Source organism: Meriones unguiculatus, chromosome 6 (assembly GCF_030254825.1).
Source record: "Meriones unguiculatus strain TT.TT164.6M chromosome 6, Bangor_MerUng_6.1, whole genome shotgun sequence".
NCBI lineage: Eukaryota > Metazoa > Chordata > Mammalia > Rodentia > Muridae > Meriones > Meriones unguiculatus.
In genome coordinates this window covers 91259352-91277318 of record NC_083354.1, presented here as the reverse complement: position 1 = coordinate 91277318, position 17967 = coordinate 91259352, and the positions used below count along the sequence as shown (strand labels likewise).

Sequence of the window (17967 nt, the reverse complement as noted above, 5' to 3'; positions counted from 1 at the left end):
ACCAAGTTGAGAACCACTTCCTTAGACAATGGGGGCTATCCCCTTCAAACCAACACGCACATAACTACATTGACTGGCTTTTCACATGCATACCTTGGATAATCTATGGTATTCATGAACCATTTGTCTATGCTCATGATCATTAAACTGTGACCACTGAGTCTGTCTCTAATATTCAATAAAGTACAAATAGAATTTGCTTTTCAAAGGAGTCACAGAAAAGAAAGAAAGCAACAGAGCAAAGTGTAGCAGAGAATGGCTCTGTCTGGAAATTCCTAAAATTCTTATTTTCTTCATCATCATAGAAAAAGGTTTCTGTACATAGAAACCTTTGTTTGATTCTGTCACATTTGTTGTATAATTTCATATAAGATGTGCGACTTTTTTATGAAGAACATAGAAGTTATGATGATATTTTGTAAAGGTCTATTTTTGTGTCAATAATTAGTTGTTAAAATGTTAGCATGAAAAACTTAGAATGTATTTCATAACATATCAAAAAATATGCTCCATGGTTTGACATATTTTTGAGAAAAAAAGTGAAGAGGTTAAATTATTCTATTTACCTCTATGCCTCTTTTGTTATGGAATCAAAAATTACTAAAAGTTTCCTGCTCAGTTCTTTTATGTAAATTAAATCATACGATCATCCAGTCATAAAGATTTGTGCTCAGAACCCTGTAAGCATGCCGCAGTTGTGTACTGTATTTGCATTATTAGCGTGTGCACTAAGCAAGTTTTATTGAACGCCTGCTTTGTGTTTTCCACACTGCACACAGTGTACATGTTGATAGACTCCCCGCCGGCATTTTAAGTGGGATGACAGCCTCATATACTCATCTAATGGATTTTACTTCCATTCTCCTCCATCATCCCCTGCCTCTCCCACTGGAACCCATCTCATCAATCCCCCCCCCTGCACTGATGTCTTTTTGACCCACTTGGTTGAGTAAGAGTTAGTTGCCTGAACATGGGTGGACGTTACGTGGTGCAATCCCACTGGCTTCTCAGTTATCAAAATTCTCACTAATATTAATGTTAACATGTTTACTTCATGAGGTTATCAGGAGGACTGGATGTTATCATTCACTGATATTTAAACTGATACTCATTATAGAGTGGTAGTATTGACTTTTGGGCCAATTTAGTGCTTGTATAGATGCCTCACAAAGACTGGTATTCAAGTACTTTGGGATCAATCCCAGGGTTCATGTATACTTAGTAAACGCTCCCAGATGACCTATATCTCCAGCCTTTTTTGTGAACTTTAAATTATCACACATAAATAAAATGTTTACAACCTTTTCTGCCAGTTTCCATTTACATTTTATTGTTTGCCTTTCTTACCTCCTTATGTTAGAAACTGCTCTCTTGATCTTAAATTTAATGCCTGATCCTCTGTGTAGGTGGTGACACTGGAGCCATCACATTCAGAGACTGCCGTGACCCGGGGAACTGGGACTGTCTGGTTCCATGAACCAAGCAGTTCTTGAATTTATGTATGTGTACTCTTGTGTATGTGTGCGTTCTGCAGTGTAAACAGGCCAGCAAAGATGGCAGTCCAAGCAGTCTAGATTAGTTTATTCATTACCAAGCTCCCTTATGTTCTGAAAAGTCAGCAGGCAGTATTAGTGACATTTTTAATTAAAAGAACGAATCACCGACTAACAGTTAAGTAATATGAAAACACGTTAATCTTTGCTTTCAGGGAATATGGGGCTATCGATGATGTAGATATTGATCTGCACATTGATGTCAGCTTTCTGGATGTAAGTATCAATTTCTATAATATACTGGCAAAGTTAAAGTACATTTATCTTTATTTAAAAAAAACTTCAATTTTGCATTATATTATGGCACCATGACATACTGCTTTTGTTAAAGTGATTTATGAAGACTGATCAATGAAGCTGAGATAAATACATCTTTCTCAATGTTTTTGCATATGTCCTAAAACTTCTGTTTCAATTATGGCACTTCATTATATAAGTCCTCATTTTTTGTTTATTATACATAATAGCAAAAATCAAAGTGTATGTTGGCCTTCTTTTTACAAAAAAAAAAAATAAATTCAGTTCCTTTTTATTGACGCAACTATTTCTGGTTTGTTGAAGGAGTAGATCAGACAGCACTTGCCACTGTAATGTCTGTTAAGGTGGCTAGCCACGAAAACTCCAGCACCACACTCTTCAGAAGGGCACTCTGGACACCGTCATCTGATTTTGCCATTTTCATCCACCTTCTAGTGTTTCAGCACAGCCAACTTTACCTACTCCCTCTCATGCCTATTTTTCTTGGGAGTGGTGTAAGACTTCTTCCTTTTCTTAGCACCACCATGAAGTCTAAACACAAGAAGAAGGGTGGGCTCCTTTCGAATGTTGTAGTCAGATGAAGTACGGTCATCTTCCAGCGGCTTACCAGCAAAGGTCAGCCTCTGCTGAGCAGGACGAATTCCTCTGCTGTCCTGGGTCTCGGCCTTTACATTTTCTGTAGCGTCTGAGGGGTGATCCTCTAGCGTGATGGTCTTCCCATAAGGCGCTTTATGAAAATCTGCATCATGGCCAAGGCTCCACCGCAGATGGCAGTTCGGAAAGCCAAAATGTTGTTGTTGTTTAAATAATTTGTAGGCCTTTATAATGTCTGCATTCCATTAACCTAAATTTACGTTTTGGGTATTTTATTGTTATTATTTTGATATCTAAAAAATGCCAAACTTGTCTTTTCCATATATTTGTGCAGGAGGAGATTGCTGTGGCCTGGGAAGTGATTCGAACAGAACCTATTATAGTCCGACTACACTGTTCTCTCACACAGTATTTAAACGGCCCAGGTCAGTCTTATTTCTCTGCTATTTTGAAGATTAACTGTGTCCTATGCTTTAAGCAAAATGGGTGCTCACTTGATAATTCTGCATGTGTTAAGTGTCTTGATAACGGTGTGGGCTCTGTGCTAAACAGGATGCTTAATCACCTATATAATTAAGGAAATAAACTAGATAATGCCGAACTGCATAGGCTTGAACAGTTTCTGTAAGGCAAACAAAATAAAACCTCAGAGGCTCTGAGCACAGTTGTAGCTTCGGATATAAATGTTGGATTGACCTTTGATTTGCTAATTTCATTTTCCTGTTTATTCCACCCATGGCTCCCAGAGATTTTACTTCGAAAACTATCACAAGTGGAGGTCACGGTGGCATGTTTGCTTTCTGAATTCCTATGGGCTAGTGCTGCTCTATTCAGCTGATGGTTATTACAAACAAGCTATTCTACTGCAGGCAAATATTGCCGAAACTTATCAGAGGGCTAAAATATCTTCCTACCAGCGAATGTACACACACACACATACACACGCATGCATCCAATTTCATCTGCTCACATTAATCTAATTACTTACTGCTGTATAGTAAAACACCACAAGACTTTGTTCTTTTTTATTTTTATATTTTTTATTTTATTTTATTAATTACACTTTATTCATTTTGTATCCCCCCATAAGCCTCCCCTCCTCCCCTCCTGATCCCACCCTCTCTCCCCTTTCTGCATGCATGCCACTCCCCAAGTCCACTGATAGGGGAGATTCTCCTCTCCTTTCTGATCTTAGTCTATTAGTTCACATCAAAAGTGGCTGCATTGTCCTCTACTGTGGCCTGGTAAGGCTGCCTCCCCCTCGGGGGGAGGTGATCAAAGAGACTTTGCTCTTTATGGCTCTCTTTGGGTTCAGCTGAGGTTGGTTGCAGTCCTTCACCCCCTGGTTTTCAGTCATGAGGGATATGAAGCTGGGTGGTTTAAATGTCTCGTTAAGTGGGAAAAACATCATGCTGGGGATAAAAATGACTGACAGTTGATTCAGGGGATCAGCTGGCCTGCACGGATGGTAGTGACTGGAGTCTGCCTCACACCTGACCTGTCCAGGTCTTTGGGCTTCTTTTACCAGATGGGCAAGGTCCAAAAGCGTGTTTCTTGACACAAGGTGCGCCTGCTTAATTTTATCCTGACAGTGGTTCAAAGCAAATGGTCTGTCAGGTCTTACCTTCTCTTTATATTTAAATTAGGAACAAAATTGAGGTATTTAATTTCACTGAAGCATCAGCCTCATGAGAGGAGAATGAAGTCTGTGTCCTTGTCATCACAACACATAAAATGTCATATAAACTCCATGTTTCTTCCTATTATGTATCATTCTTTTCATGCTTTTATTACTCACGTCCTAGCACTTGGGTTTTTGCCAGTCTGTCACCTGCTACACCTATTGATTTAGTTTATAACTCAGTGTTGTACTGTATGTTCATTTTGTCTGTGTTCTAACTTTCCCCACAGGATACCCTCTTGGCCATTTGTTTTCTATCTTTTTTAAAAAATCTATTTAGTATCATTTTGAATCTTCCTGAGTTCATCAGGCAGTGATTGTCGTAGATTTATCCTCTTAGTTGTGATTCCTCAGTCCAACAGAAGCTGAAATGCTCTTCACAACTTAGTTTTTATTTTTCTTTCTTTCTTCCAATAAGAAGAGGAAAGGCAAACAGCTCCGTACTTATGTCCTTATGTTCTGAGGACTGGCGAACTGAGCTGGGAACTGTTTGCTGCCATGCTCTGTTCCCCTGACACCTTCTCCAGCCTTGCTCCCCACCCTCACGTCCTGCCAGCCCTGCGTGCTCACAGACCGGAAGTAGACTGTCCTGAGACACAAGGCATTTCCTAACTGGGAAGTGCACACGTGTACCCTACCACTCCATGGCTTGCCTGTGAGTTTTATGAGGACAGTGCCCTACATAAACTCTGAGATATAATCTGTGCCTCCATCCTACCCACAGGACAGCGCCAAAGGGGAATTTGTGTCCTGACGATCCTGTTCTTTTTCATCATGTTCTTCATTTTGCTTACTGGGTTTACTGGGTTCTCCTTAAAGAAAGTCTTAATAAACTGTTTGCCCCAGATCTTCACTTCAGGTTTCCAGAAGATTGTGACCCATAGCCACTCTCTGTGGCAGTGTGAACCTGGGGTGGTCTCCTGAAATAGCCAGCTTTATTTAGGGCATCAGACAGTTTATATTCTGAGGGTTAAGCAGAGTCATATGAACAAAGTTCATGTTGTGTAGTCAGGAGGGCAAGGTCACATTAGTTTAACCTCTATCTAGACACAAGGACAACCTCATGCTTGGGAACACCATTCTGCATGACAATATTGGGTAAGATGATGAGCAGTCTAAAGTACATGCACATGGGAAGGGCACAAAAGCCTATGCCAAGAACAGCCTATGCTATGAAGGAACAGAGACTCCAAGACTCTTGTTTCCTCACAAGGTCTCAGAAGTATCCTCACACAGCTTCATTCGTGGACTGTGCTCTGCCCTCTGCCTAACATCGGTAAGCCAGGAGAGCAACCAACAGCCTTTTGCGGGTGGGAACCCTGGTAGGCCATCCTGTAGCCTCATGGCTGGTATCCCAGAGCTTGCTCTCTGTCTGTACCTCATTCTCCCCTTGCATGAGATTCATTCCTGACTGACGGCTTTTCACACCCTTCCTCTCACAGGGTGAGTGAGTCAGACCAGCCAGTAGGGCCCTGGAGGTTGGTTCTGACTCATTTTTGTAGTGAAATCTGCTTCAACTTTCTTATGTGACTTCATTTAACATAAAAACACTTGTGGTTTGGCTGCTTTTCTCATAACTCTCTAGTACACTAGTTAAATGGGAGGTTGTTCAATTTCTACATACATATCTATCTTACTAGTAAATTCCACCAATAGTTAGTACTTTCTTGTTGAAAATTTGGGGAAGAATTTGGTTTAAAATGGTCCATGATGCCTAATATGTGAGTAGTAGATGTACTATGACTGAAAGGAGACAATCAATTTTCCAGGATAAATAATTAGGTTTAATCCTAACTTATAATGTTTACCTATTTTTGCAAATAGGTAAAATGGTGAAAAAACAAACACTTTTTGTATTAAATTTTATTCAGAGGCAATTTTATGTTGTTGACAATAATTACATTTTTTTCAGAATTTCATATATGCATGCAATGTGTTTTGATCAAATCCACTCCCTTCTAATTCCTTTCCATCCTCCCCTGATGAGTGAGCTCCCCTCCCCCCTCTCTTTCTGCTCCCCAATCCTTCTTCTTTATAAACTTCTGAAGTCACCTAGTGCTGCTGCTGGTTGCTAGCTGTGGCCCTTCTACCAGAGTTTGGGTAGCTCTCTCCCTCACAGAAGCCATCAACTGCCAGTAAATACTGAGCTCAGCGCGTGAGTGCGTCTCTCCATCCATTCTGGGATTTTGGCTGGGTTGATCTCACGCATTTAGTCACAGCCACTGTGAATTCATGGGCAGCAGATCTGCCAAGTCCAGAAAACACCAGTTTTCTGCATTCATCCAGGACCTCTGGCTGTACCATCGTTTTGCCCGTTCTCTCGAGATGATCCCTGTGCCTTGGGAAGTGGGAGTGTAATATAAATGAGATGGTATTTCTCTAGAGATGTTTTGTAGTTTGTCTTTGAAGGTATCAACATTTATAGTAAAAGGAACTTGTAAAAATTTGTGACTAATCCAAGATTTAGACTGACCTACTTAACAGTGTTTTTGAAAACAACAATTTGAAGTATAGTAGTCAGTTAGGGCTAAGTTGACTGTGTGAATAAAAAAGAATAGAAGAAAAGGGGCAAGTGATTTGCAGTTTGAACTTAAAGATATTTTGTTGGGTGTGCGTTAAACATGATTAAGCCTGTTACAGTAATGTGTGTTATTTAGAATTGTTGATCTTTAAGTGCAGTTTCTGACTGAAGGCATAAGCCCTCTTCTGTTGGAAATGTTGAACAACTGCCGTTAATGAGCTCTTCTGTTTAAATCTGTTCATTATTGGTATCTCCACATCTATGCTTGCCTGATCAGTGATAGAATAATTTCTGCTGGTTTTATGTAGCCTTCATGTCCCAAAGAAAATTATGTAAAACAAAATTTATTAACTTTTATATGATTTTAATATGAGTATATATATATATATTTCTTTCTGTCAAATTCTTCATTTCTTTTCCATTTTGTGTGGATCTTGTGTGGAATATGGAAGAATAGACATTTCTTTTTAATTTTTTTTCTGCTCCCATATGAAGTCTTTACTCTCAAGGGTGTACTGTACTACAGGAAAAGAGCCTGGTAGTCTTTGAAGCCCTTTTTTAAAAATTTTTCTTTTTATTAATTACAATTTATTCACTTTGTATCCCCCCATAAGCCCCTCCCTGGTCCCCTCCCAATCCTACCCTCCCACCCCCTTCTTCATGCATGCCCTTCCCCAAGTCCACTGATAGGGGAGGTCTTCCTCTCCTTCCTTCTGATCTTAGTCTATCAGATCCATCAGGAGTGGCTGCATTGTCTTCTTCTGTGGTCTGGTAAGGCTGCTCCCCCCTCAGGGGGAGGTGACCAAAGAGCAGGCCAATCAGATTATGTCAGAGGCAGTCCCTCTTCCTATTACTATGGAACCCACTTGGACACTAAACTGCCATGGGCTACATCTGTGCAGGGGTTCTAGGTTATCTCCATGTATGGTACTTGGTTTGAGCATGAGTCTCTGGGAAGACTCCTGTGTTCAAATTTCTGGTTATGTTTCTCTCCTTGTGGAGTTCCTGTCCACTCCAGATCTTACTATTTCCCACTTACATAAGATTCCATGCACATTGTCCAACAGTTGGCCATAAGTCTCAGCATCTGCTTTGATAGTCTGCAGGGCAGAGCCTTTCAGAGGCCCTCTGTGGCGGGTTTCTAGCTTGTTTCCTGTTTTCTTCTTCTTCTGATTTCCATCCTCTTTGCCTTTCAGAGTGGGGATTGAGCATTTTAGTCAGGATCCTCTCTCTTGATTAGTTTCTTTAGATGTACAGATTTTAGTAGGTTTATCTTATATTTAACATGTCTATATGAGTGAGTATATACCGTGTGTGTCTTTCTGCTCTGAGAAAGCTCACTCAGGATGATCCTTTCCCAGTCCCACCATTTACCTGAAAATTTCATGATTTCCTTAATTTTCATTGCTGAGTAATATTCCATTGTGTAGATGTACCACAATTTGTGCATCCATTTCTCCACTGAGGGGCATCTGGGCTGTTTCCAGCTTCTGACTATTACAAATAAAGCTGCTACAAACATGGTTGAGCAAATGTCCTTATTGTGTACTTGAGACTCTTTTGGATATATGCCTAGGAGTGGTATGGCTGGATCTTGAGGAAGCACTATTCCTAGTGCCAGATTGCTTTCCAGAGTGGTTGTACAAGTTTACATTCCCACCAGCAGTGGAGGAGGGTTCCCCTTTCTCCACAACCTCTCCAGCATGTGCTGTCACTTGAGGTTCTGATCTTGGCCATTCTGATGGGTGTAAGGTGAAATCTCAGGGTCATTTTGATTTGCATTTCCCTGATGGCTAATGAGGTTGAGTATTTCTTTAAGCGTTTCTCTGCCATTCGATATTCCTCTACAGGGAATTCTCTGTTTAGCTCTGTTCCCCATTTTTTTTAATTGGATTACTTATTTTGCTGCTTTTCAGCTTCTTTAGTTCTTTATATATACTGGATATTAGCCCTCTGTCAGATAGAGGGTTGGTGAAGGTTCTTTCCCAATCTGTAGGCAGTTGTTTTGTTTTGATGACAGTGTCCTTTGCTTTACAGAAGCTTTTCAGTTTCATAAGGTCCTATTTATTGATTGTTGCTCTTAGAGCCTGTGCTGTTGGTTTTCTGTTCAGGAAGTTGTCTCCTGTACCAATGAGTTCAAGGCTCTTCCCCACCTTTTCTTCCAACCGATTTAATGTGTCTAGTTTTATGTTGAGGTCTTTGATTCACTTGGACTTTCGTTTTGTGCAGGGTGATAAGTATGGATCTATTTGCATTTTTCTACATGTAGACATCCGGTTAGACCAGCACCATTTGTTGAAGATGTTATCTTTTTTCCATTGAATGGTTTTGGCATCTTTGTAAAAAATCAGGTGTCCATAAGTGTGTGGGTATTCTATTTATTTCTGGGTATTCTATTCAGTTCCATTGATCCACCATTCTGTTTCTATGCCAGTACCATGCAGTTTTAATTACTGTTGCTCTATAGTACAGCTTGAAATCAGGGACGGAGACACCTCTTTCTTATGAAAGAATATTTGTTATAGTTTCTAACTTTATGCGTTAGTACAGCTTTGGTCTCCTTTGCCCTGCTTTTTTGATAAAGCACATTGTTTCAGATAAGTTTATCCACACGTACTGGCTTACTCAGACACTGTAGTTCAGTATACTTTCCAAGTCATTAATCTTGGTTTTGAGTACATTATTAAGTTTTAAAAACATCATTAAAATGTTACAGAAATTATTTTAGAGTTAATGAAAAAGATAGCACTGAGGTTCTCTTTACCCTCCATGCTGCTTCCTTGGCTTTTGTTTTATATTATTTCATTAAATGGAATTAGTTGTAGTTAATCACACTCATTTTAACAGTATTAGTCATTTTATCAGTTGAGCTTTGGGATATTTTTAAAGTAGCATTTTGTGAGCTGTTTTGGTATGCTCTAAGTTTAGTTCATTTAGATTGTATTGCTACTGGAGTGAGTCAATGCTTTTTATTTCTAGTTCCCTTAAAATTAATCATTTTGGAAAAAAAAGAAAAAAGTAATCATTTTGATAAAGTATTGACACTCATTGTCTCATTTTTATGAAAGAATTAGGTTTTCAGATGTTGTTTGTTAATTTTTAGGATCACCTATAATGTATGCTGGATGAGCATCGTTGCCAAGTGCTGCCATCTCCCTTCTCTGTGTATCTCATCCACTTTCTCCCCCGATAGGTTTCACTTTTTCAAGCGTCTTTGGACCTTGTTAAACTAAGTAGATAGGATATTTTATCTCTGAAATCTTAGGAAGAACACAATGTACTCTCTTTTTCTCTTTTAAAGATTATTTTACGAGTATTTTGCCTGCATGTATGTCAGTTCACTCAGAGGCCAAAAGAAGGCATCAGATCTTCTGCAGCTGGAATTACATTTATGAGCCACTATGTGGATGCTGGGAACCGAGCCTCAGTCCTTTGTTGGAACAGTTAGCACATTTACCTGCTGAGCCATCTCGCTAGCTACTCATTTTCTTGTCCTTAAAAAAAAATTGCACTGAATTTTCACAATTTGTTTTTTATGCAATGACTTCTCGTTTGGGACACATGAGATTGGACTGAAGTCCACGGCACCCTTCCCTTTTATGGAAGGGTGAGACCATTTTTTGGATGGAACTGATGGGTGCCTGGGAAATGGGCTGCTTCCATCCCTGAGCAGGACAGTGGGAACGTGTGTGATCTGAGCAGGGCCTATTAGAAGGACAGTGCTTGCTCCTGTCATCCCAACGCTTATTGTTCCTGGCACGTTTGGTGCCTGTGAGGTGCCTGTCACACTGTGACTTGTGCCTGAGTTTCCCTCTCCTGTCATGTAATTGCACCACTGCAGCATTGCCCCCTGCCTTCCTGTACTAGTCCGTTTTATTTTCCTCCCAGAAAGTTCTCACCAAGAAACTGTTTTTTTTTTCCCAAGCCTGGAAAATTAAATAAAACCCTTGACCTCAAATTCCCTTTCAGCTGCTCCTGTAGCGCGTTTTTTTTTTTTTTTTTTTTTTGACTGAGAGATTTACTATTAGACATTTCTGTGCTCCCTTCATTTCTTCTCTTTCCTGTCTTAAAATCCACAAGGACCAGGTTATGGGACCATCACTTCACACACAAATCCAATATTTTCTGTGACTTCAATATTGCTAGCATGTGACCAGTTTTGAGTACTCATGTTAAGTCAGCATCTTATTTGATTAATTTGCTTTTTCCCTTTCTTGAAAGCATTTTGTGAACATGTGTTCAACTCCTGTTCTGGAGTCTCCACAGTCTTGGCTCTCCCTCACCAGCTTTCTCTGCTGGACACCTGAACACCCATGCGTTTACAGCTTCTTTCCCAACATTTTCTTCTCCCTGAATAGTTTTGTTGTCATGGTTTTGTATACATGTAAATAACGGCTATTTCAGAATGCACAGCTTTTAATAGGTTTGTCTACTTGAAGGCCCTTTACTTTTTATTGGCCATTTTCAGCCTTCTACTTGAATATTAAACAAATAATTCAAACTTAAAACATTTGAAGTCAAATGATCAACTTCAGTTTTTAAAATAACTAAGGTAAGTCACTAAACTTAAGAGTTACTTAAATGTATATGCATATTTATATTGAAATATGAACCATATCAAGAGGATCTACAGTGAAAAATGAGTTTATGCTTTATCTTCATCACCCACTGTCTTAAAAATTTTGTTTGATATTAACCTGTTTCAGTCATAATTTAAAAATGTTACCCGAACTCTCCTAAGTATGGCTGCTGAAACTATTGCTTATTTTGAGACTTAGTTTCTTATTCCTGTATACTGTACATTAAAATATACAAATATTTACATGAATGTGCAACCTGTACTGATCTTACATTTCACGTGTAATTTAAGCAATGTTGCAGAGAAGAATGTGCATACTTTGTAGGCTTGTGGGTACCTCTGCACGTGCACACTAATAACTCAGTCATTTTGTGCCTGAGTTTTAGGTCAGTATTTAACTCTGCACCCCTTCCTTCTTTCCAGTGCCAACAGTTGATGTCTTTCAGATTTCTACAAAAGAGCGATTTGGATTGGGACATCAGCTGAAAAAGTAAGTTTGCTGAAGAGCAAAAAGTTGAATTACTTTTTAAGAGAACCGAATTCTCATTTTCCTCTTGTGCTTCATTTTATTCTCTTACAACTTTTTCAAGTGAGTCCCTGGGGAGAGGGTGTCATCTTTGTGCAAAGAACTGTATCCATGGTTCAGTTCGCAGAGCTCCCTCTTCAGCTTCACAGGCCCTTCTATCTTCCCGTTCACATCCACTCATCCAGCCACACCCCACTCTCTACCCGTCCTGCACATGTGGACATGGGGTCTCTGTCTCTGATGTGCCCCGTAAATGGAACAAAGGCAGGAAGGTAGAGAGAAGGAGCGCTTTCTTTTGTGAAGTCACCTTGAGGTGGTTTGTTGTTTCAGTGTTTTTTTGGTTTTTTTTTTCTGTCCTGTCAAACTATACAGCCTTTTATAGCTGTCCCTTCCCAACATTCGGTTGGTGGTTTCTGCTGCTTATTGCTCTGGCCTGGAGAAGGCAGCGGGTTACACCCACTGACTCAGCCATTCCCATCCCCCCCACGCATGCTTTTGAAGCATTCTCTCTCTCCTTCTCTTTCAATATATTTTCTTTTATTAATAGTATCTGTCTTAGTTATTGTTTCTCTTGCTGTGATGAGACATCACGACCACAGCATGTCTTATCAAGTAAACCACTTAATTGGGGCTGCCTAATAGTTTGAGAGGTTTAGTCTGTTATCATCATGGCGGGAATCATGGCAGCATACAGGTAGATACGATGCTGAAGAAGGAGCTGAGAGCTCTACATTTTGATCTGCAAGCAGCAGAAGGAGACTGTGTGTCACACTGGGCATAGCTTGAACTTATGAGATTTCCAGTCCCATGCCCACAGTGACACACTTCCTCCAACAAAGCCACACCTCCTAATAGTTTCACTCCCTGTGATCAAACATTCAAACAAAGGAGCCACTCCTGTTCAAACCACCATAGTATTTCAGCTCACCTTTTTGTAAATGGGCATGCTTCCCCCCCACGAACATAATGTGCATACAATGTACTTGAATAGGCAGACACATTTTTAATATGTCATCATTAGCATTCATGGCCTATCATTTATGTAGTTACTATCATTTATGTATCATTTATATACTTTGGTATCATTAATAGATGTGAAGTAGAAATAAAGGATGGGTTTGGGATTGTTAAGTAAAGATGAGCTACCCTTTTATTTACTGTCCACATAAAATCTCACAGGGATTTATTAATAGTGGTTTATAGCTTATAACTGTTGTTTTCTGATTTTCAAGTCTGTTTTACCTAATCCCATGTTTTGGTTTTTTTTAAAAAAAAAAGCAAAAAGAAAACACTGTTGATAAAGCTGCATACAAGGGCATTATGTCTTTGAGTAGAAAAGGAGCAGTGGTGAATTACAGAACAGGAGTTGGCCTCTCAGCTTTTCCGCAATCAGACGCATACTGTTATCTGTGAGGACATAGACTGTGGGGCCAGCAAGCCTGTGTGGATACTGAGTACTTGTGGTTTGACGAAGGAAATAACTATGCTTTCTACATGATTTCTTTTGGTGACCTTCCATGTACAGGGAACACAACTATATTTAGACAGGAAATAAATGAGCCTCCGCCTCCCTTAAAAGGGTTTCAGACTACCCCCAGATAGTCTTTAGCAATGCACAAAAATTACACACATTAATGGCATAGCACGTGGTGATTCTACACAGGTTCACAAACATGTTTCTTCAGGGTCACATCTCTGTGATGAATATATTCAAAATCTTTCAGCTTTTTGAAACAAACAAAATTATTACCTGTGATCATGGTGCTGAGCGACAGCACACAGAACGTCTAAATTTCTGTCCTTTTTGTGACTTAGTTCTTACTGCTCTAACTCCCTGCCACCACCTCTGTACTGTCTCCAGCTTCTGAGCACCGTGCTTTTCTGTAATAAGTGGGCCTAGCTTGTGCACAGGAACGAGATGAACGTTTTTAGATCCTGCTTAGAGATGAGAGCCTGTGGTGCTTTTCTTACCTTCTGTTATTTTAATGATCCCCAGTTTCATCCATCACATTTGCAAATGGCTGGTTTTTGTTATTTTATGGAATAGTATTTCATTTGTCCTTGTCCATGCTTCATTGTTTCGGTTTCTTTGAGATAGAGTCTGGGGAGGTAGCTCAGGCTGCCCCCTCCAGTATCAGCCTCCTGGATGCTGGAATTGCAGATCTGCATAACTACTCCCAGCAGATGCCTTCCTCTCTGATGGGCCTTTAGGCTGCTTCCAGCTCCTGTGTGTTTTGAATAGTGCTGCAGCAGACATGAGCCTGCAAAAGCTTCTTCTCTGCAAATTTTATATGTTTGGATGAATTTACTGGTAGGATTGCAGGATCACGTTAGTTCTGTTTTAATAATTTGAGGAAACTTTATCTTTATTATATTTCCTGTAATGGCTGTTCTTCCTTTCTGTCTCTCTGTCTGTCTTCTATCACCTATTTTTTATATTTTTAATATGATTTTTTATTTATTAGAATTTATTCACTTTATATCCCAGCTGTAGCCCACACCCTTACCCCCTCTGAATCCCTCCCTCCCTCCCTCCCTCCCTCCCTCCTCCCTCCCTCCCTCCTCCCTCCCTCCCTCCTCTCCTCCCCTGCTCCTTCCCCAGTCTACTGATAGGGGAGGTCTTCCTCCCCTTCCATCTGACCCTAGCCTATCAGGTCTCATCAGGACTGGCTGCATTGTATTTCTCTGTGGCTTTGTAAGGCTGCTCCCCGCTCAGGGGGAGATGATCAAAGACCCAGCCATTGAGTTCATGTCAGAGACAGCCACAGCCGCTGTTCTCCTTACTTGGGAGCCCATTTGGAGACTGAGTTGCCATAGGCTACATCTGAGCAGGGGTCCTAGGTTATCTCCATAGTGGTCCAGTCTCAGAAAAGACCCCTGGGCCCAGATTTTTTGGTTCTGTTGCTCTCCTTGTGGAGTTCCAGTCCCCTCCAGGTCTTTCTATCTCCCCTTCTTTCATAAGATTCCCTGCACTCTGCCCAAAGTTTGGCTATGAATCTCAGCATCCGCTTTAATACTCTGCTGGGTAGAGTCTTTCAGAGGCCCTTTATAGTAGGCTCCTGTCTATCACCTATTTTTTAATGTGTGTGTGTGTGTGTGTGTGTGTGTGTGTGTGTGTGTGTGTATGTGTGGACAGTTTTGTGGACTTGCTTCTCTTCTTCCAACTTCATGTGAGTCCTGGAGTTGTTAAACTTGACAGCAAACATTTTACCTGATGAACCATCTTACTGGTCCCCATAATGGCTGTCTTAATTTAACCAACATCATGGGTTCCCCTTTGCACACATTTTACCCTCACTTGTTTGTCTTCTATCTTTAGATAAGAGCCAAAAACTGGCAGAAAATATTCATATATGCCCCAGTTAACCATGGCCAGAATATTAAATAATAATTTCTATATTTGTCAAAATTTCAGCTTTTAGAATATATAACAGTTCTTGGAGGATGATTTATTCTTCCAAATCCATGAACTTGATTTACTAAGGAGTCTGTTAGATCTTATGCACTAGGGCAGGAGCTTAGATTCTTGATCAGGATGCAGCCCACGTCTTTTCCCTTTCGATTTAATGAATTTTCATTTTCATCATATGTCAGCCTTTGTTGAGTAATGTTCTAAAAGAAAACACTTTAACATTCTCTGTGTCAGCTTTCTTTTCACTGGTGCCGGAAGTCTTATGTGATGTCTGGGCTTATCCATTTCTTAGACCTCTAGGATTGTCCTCAGTCTTTATGACCCTATACCAAGATATCCTTGGGCAGATATGAATTATGCAAGGTTGCATTTGAAAGGTGGGGACTTCTTTTTTTAATTGCCCAATATTGAATCTAGATGTGTGCACAAATGCAGACTCAGATAATTAATCCTTCACATTGAAGATTCCATGTCTCTAAAGCTAAATTTAATTTACAAGGAATGTTTAGTAAGTTATAGCATGCAGTGTTCTCTTTAAAGACTCGCATGGGATATGTTTAAATTTCTGTTTCAGAATTAGGGAGGCTTTTCCAGTGCAGTTGGTTTTATGTTTTCTGATGGATTTGGTTTCTTACATCATGCCCCTCTTGGATGGGAGCATGGGAACATCTTTACATTATGTTGCCTTGCCTCATGCTTTTGTAAGCACAATTTTTTGTTTGTTTTATTTTGTGGCTTGTTTATTTTTTTCTTTATTATTTTATTTATTAAAACTTTTTTACTTTGTATCCTTGCTATACCCCCTACCTCCTGGTCCCACTCTCCCTGGCTTTTTCTTCCCATATGCTCCTCCCCTAGTCCACTGATAGGGAAGGTCCTCCTCCCCTACTATCTGACCCTAGCCTATCAGGTCTCATCATGACTGCCTGGATCCTCTTTCTTTGTGCCTTGCTGGAGGAGGTGATCAAAGAGCAGGCAACTAAGTACATGTCAGAGAGCCCCTGCTCTCCTTACCAAGGAACCCACATGGAGACTGAGCTGCCCATGGACTACATCTGAGTTGTAGCTTTTAGGTCCTCTCCATGCATGGTCCTTGGTTGATTCATTAGTCTCTACAGCACCCCCTGAGCCAGATTGTTTTTGGCTCTGTTGGTCTCCTTGTGGAGCTCCTGTGATATTTGACAAAGAAGCCAAAACCAAACACGGAAAAAAGAAAGCATCTTTAACAAATGGTGTTGGTCTAACTGGATATCTACATGTAGAAAAATGCAAATAGATCCATATTTATCACCCTGCATAAAACTCAAGTCCAAGTGGATCAGACACCTCAACATAAAATCAGACACACTAAATCTGTTAGAAGAAAAAGTGGAGAAGAGCCTTGACCTCATTGGCACAGGAGACAACTTCCTGAACAGAACACCAACAGCAAAGGCTCTAAGAGCAACAATCAATAAATGGGAACTCCTGAAACTGAAAAGCTTCTGTAAAACAAAGGACACTGTTATCAGTGCAAAACGACAGCCTATGGTTTTTGTGGGATGGGGTTGATCAAAACAAGTTAAGAACTGAAAAAACACAAAAACTTTATTTTGTTCCAGAACAAAAACTTTATGTTTTTAGTGGCTCATGAGCATATCACATGAGTTTGGACAAAGAAACAATATCTACAGTTGTAAGCCTGAGAAATTAAAGAATATGTGCTGGGTTTGTGTTTAATACATTTGTATAGTATGTAACATGTTCTGTTTATAGACCCAGCCTGGTAGTAGTTAGTGTTTGTCACTTGCTAATATGAATGAACTTTAGTTATTTAGTATGGGTTAGAATATTTTTCATGTTTTCTTTTTTATGACTTTCACTTTGGTACATGATTAAGTTTCTTTATAAGTGCTTCTGGTCCCATCTAGTCTAAATAACATGATTTAAAATTTCTGGTCTCATGTTCATGATAGATTCTAAGAAGAGCTTCAGATGCAAAGCAGTTATTTGCCCTAGAACATATTGAAGGAGGCCAGCATGGAATCTGGGCTACTTATGCCTTAGGTAGAGTTTTTACTAAGTAACCACATTCAGTGTTTTCTGTGCTCCCTCGTTCTGATGTGTTCAGCACTGGGGCCAAGTGCTTAGCATGTGTCACTGTTGTCACGAATACTGACACACATTCAGTCGCTTAGTCTTCACAGCAACTCTGCAATGCACAGGGTCTGTTAGGATCACAATTGCTCAGTGATGAAATGGAAATCCAGAGCATATAAGAAGATTTTTTTTAAAGCAACCCAGAGTCTGAATCTATTTCTAATTCAGTCCTTTGACCCATGTGCTGGTCATCATAGCAATGTGATCATATATTTATATATGTTTATATGTGTATATATGTGTATATATGAACATTTACACACACTTTGGATCATCACTAGCATTAACTATCTTACAAGAAACAGTTGAGTAGGCTGGACAGATGGCTTAGTGGTTTAGAGCACTGTTGTCTGCAATTCCAGAGGTCCTGAGTTTAATTCCCAGCAACCACATGGTGGTTCACAACCATCTGTACTGGGATCTGATGCCTTCTTCTGGCATGCAGGCGTACATGCCGATATAGCACCCATATGCATAAAATAAATAAATAAATATTTAAAAATATTTTTTAAAAAAGAAGCAATTGATTCTTTTTACATTTAAAGCCAATTGGACTCAGCACATTTGATGTTAGGTGGTAAAGCTATGTTTGGAATAACATTGTAGCCTGAAAGTGAGAGATAGTTCAGCCATTTACCCTCTTAAGTTATTTGGTTCCAATTAGCTTATTCAGCTTGCTTTTGGTAGCCCTTTTAGGTGACAGG

General features: G+C 39.9%; 1 protein-coding gene and 1 pseudogene across 1 annotated transcript in view; one reads left to right on the top strand and one right to left on the bottom strand.

The window, feature by feature from the left end:
• The window catches only part of Parp8 (poly(ADP-ribose) polymerase family member 8), a 176012-nt gene that overhangs the window by 112753 nt on the left and 45292 nt on the right, over positions 1-17967 (top strand). Inside the window, exons 9-11 of the mRNA XM_060385735.1 lie at positions 1709-1769; positions 2740-2830; positions 11610-11676. Of these exons, the coding sequence (XP_060241718.1) occupies positions 1709-1769; positions 2740-2830; positions 11610-11676 (219 nt within the window). The remainder of the gene's footprint in view (positions 1-1708; positions 1770-2739; positions 2831-11609; positions 11677-17967) is intronic.
• Positions 2072-2556, bottom strand: LOC110543008 (ubiquitin-ribosomal protein eS31 fusion protein-like; annotated as a pseudogene).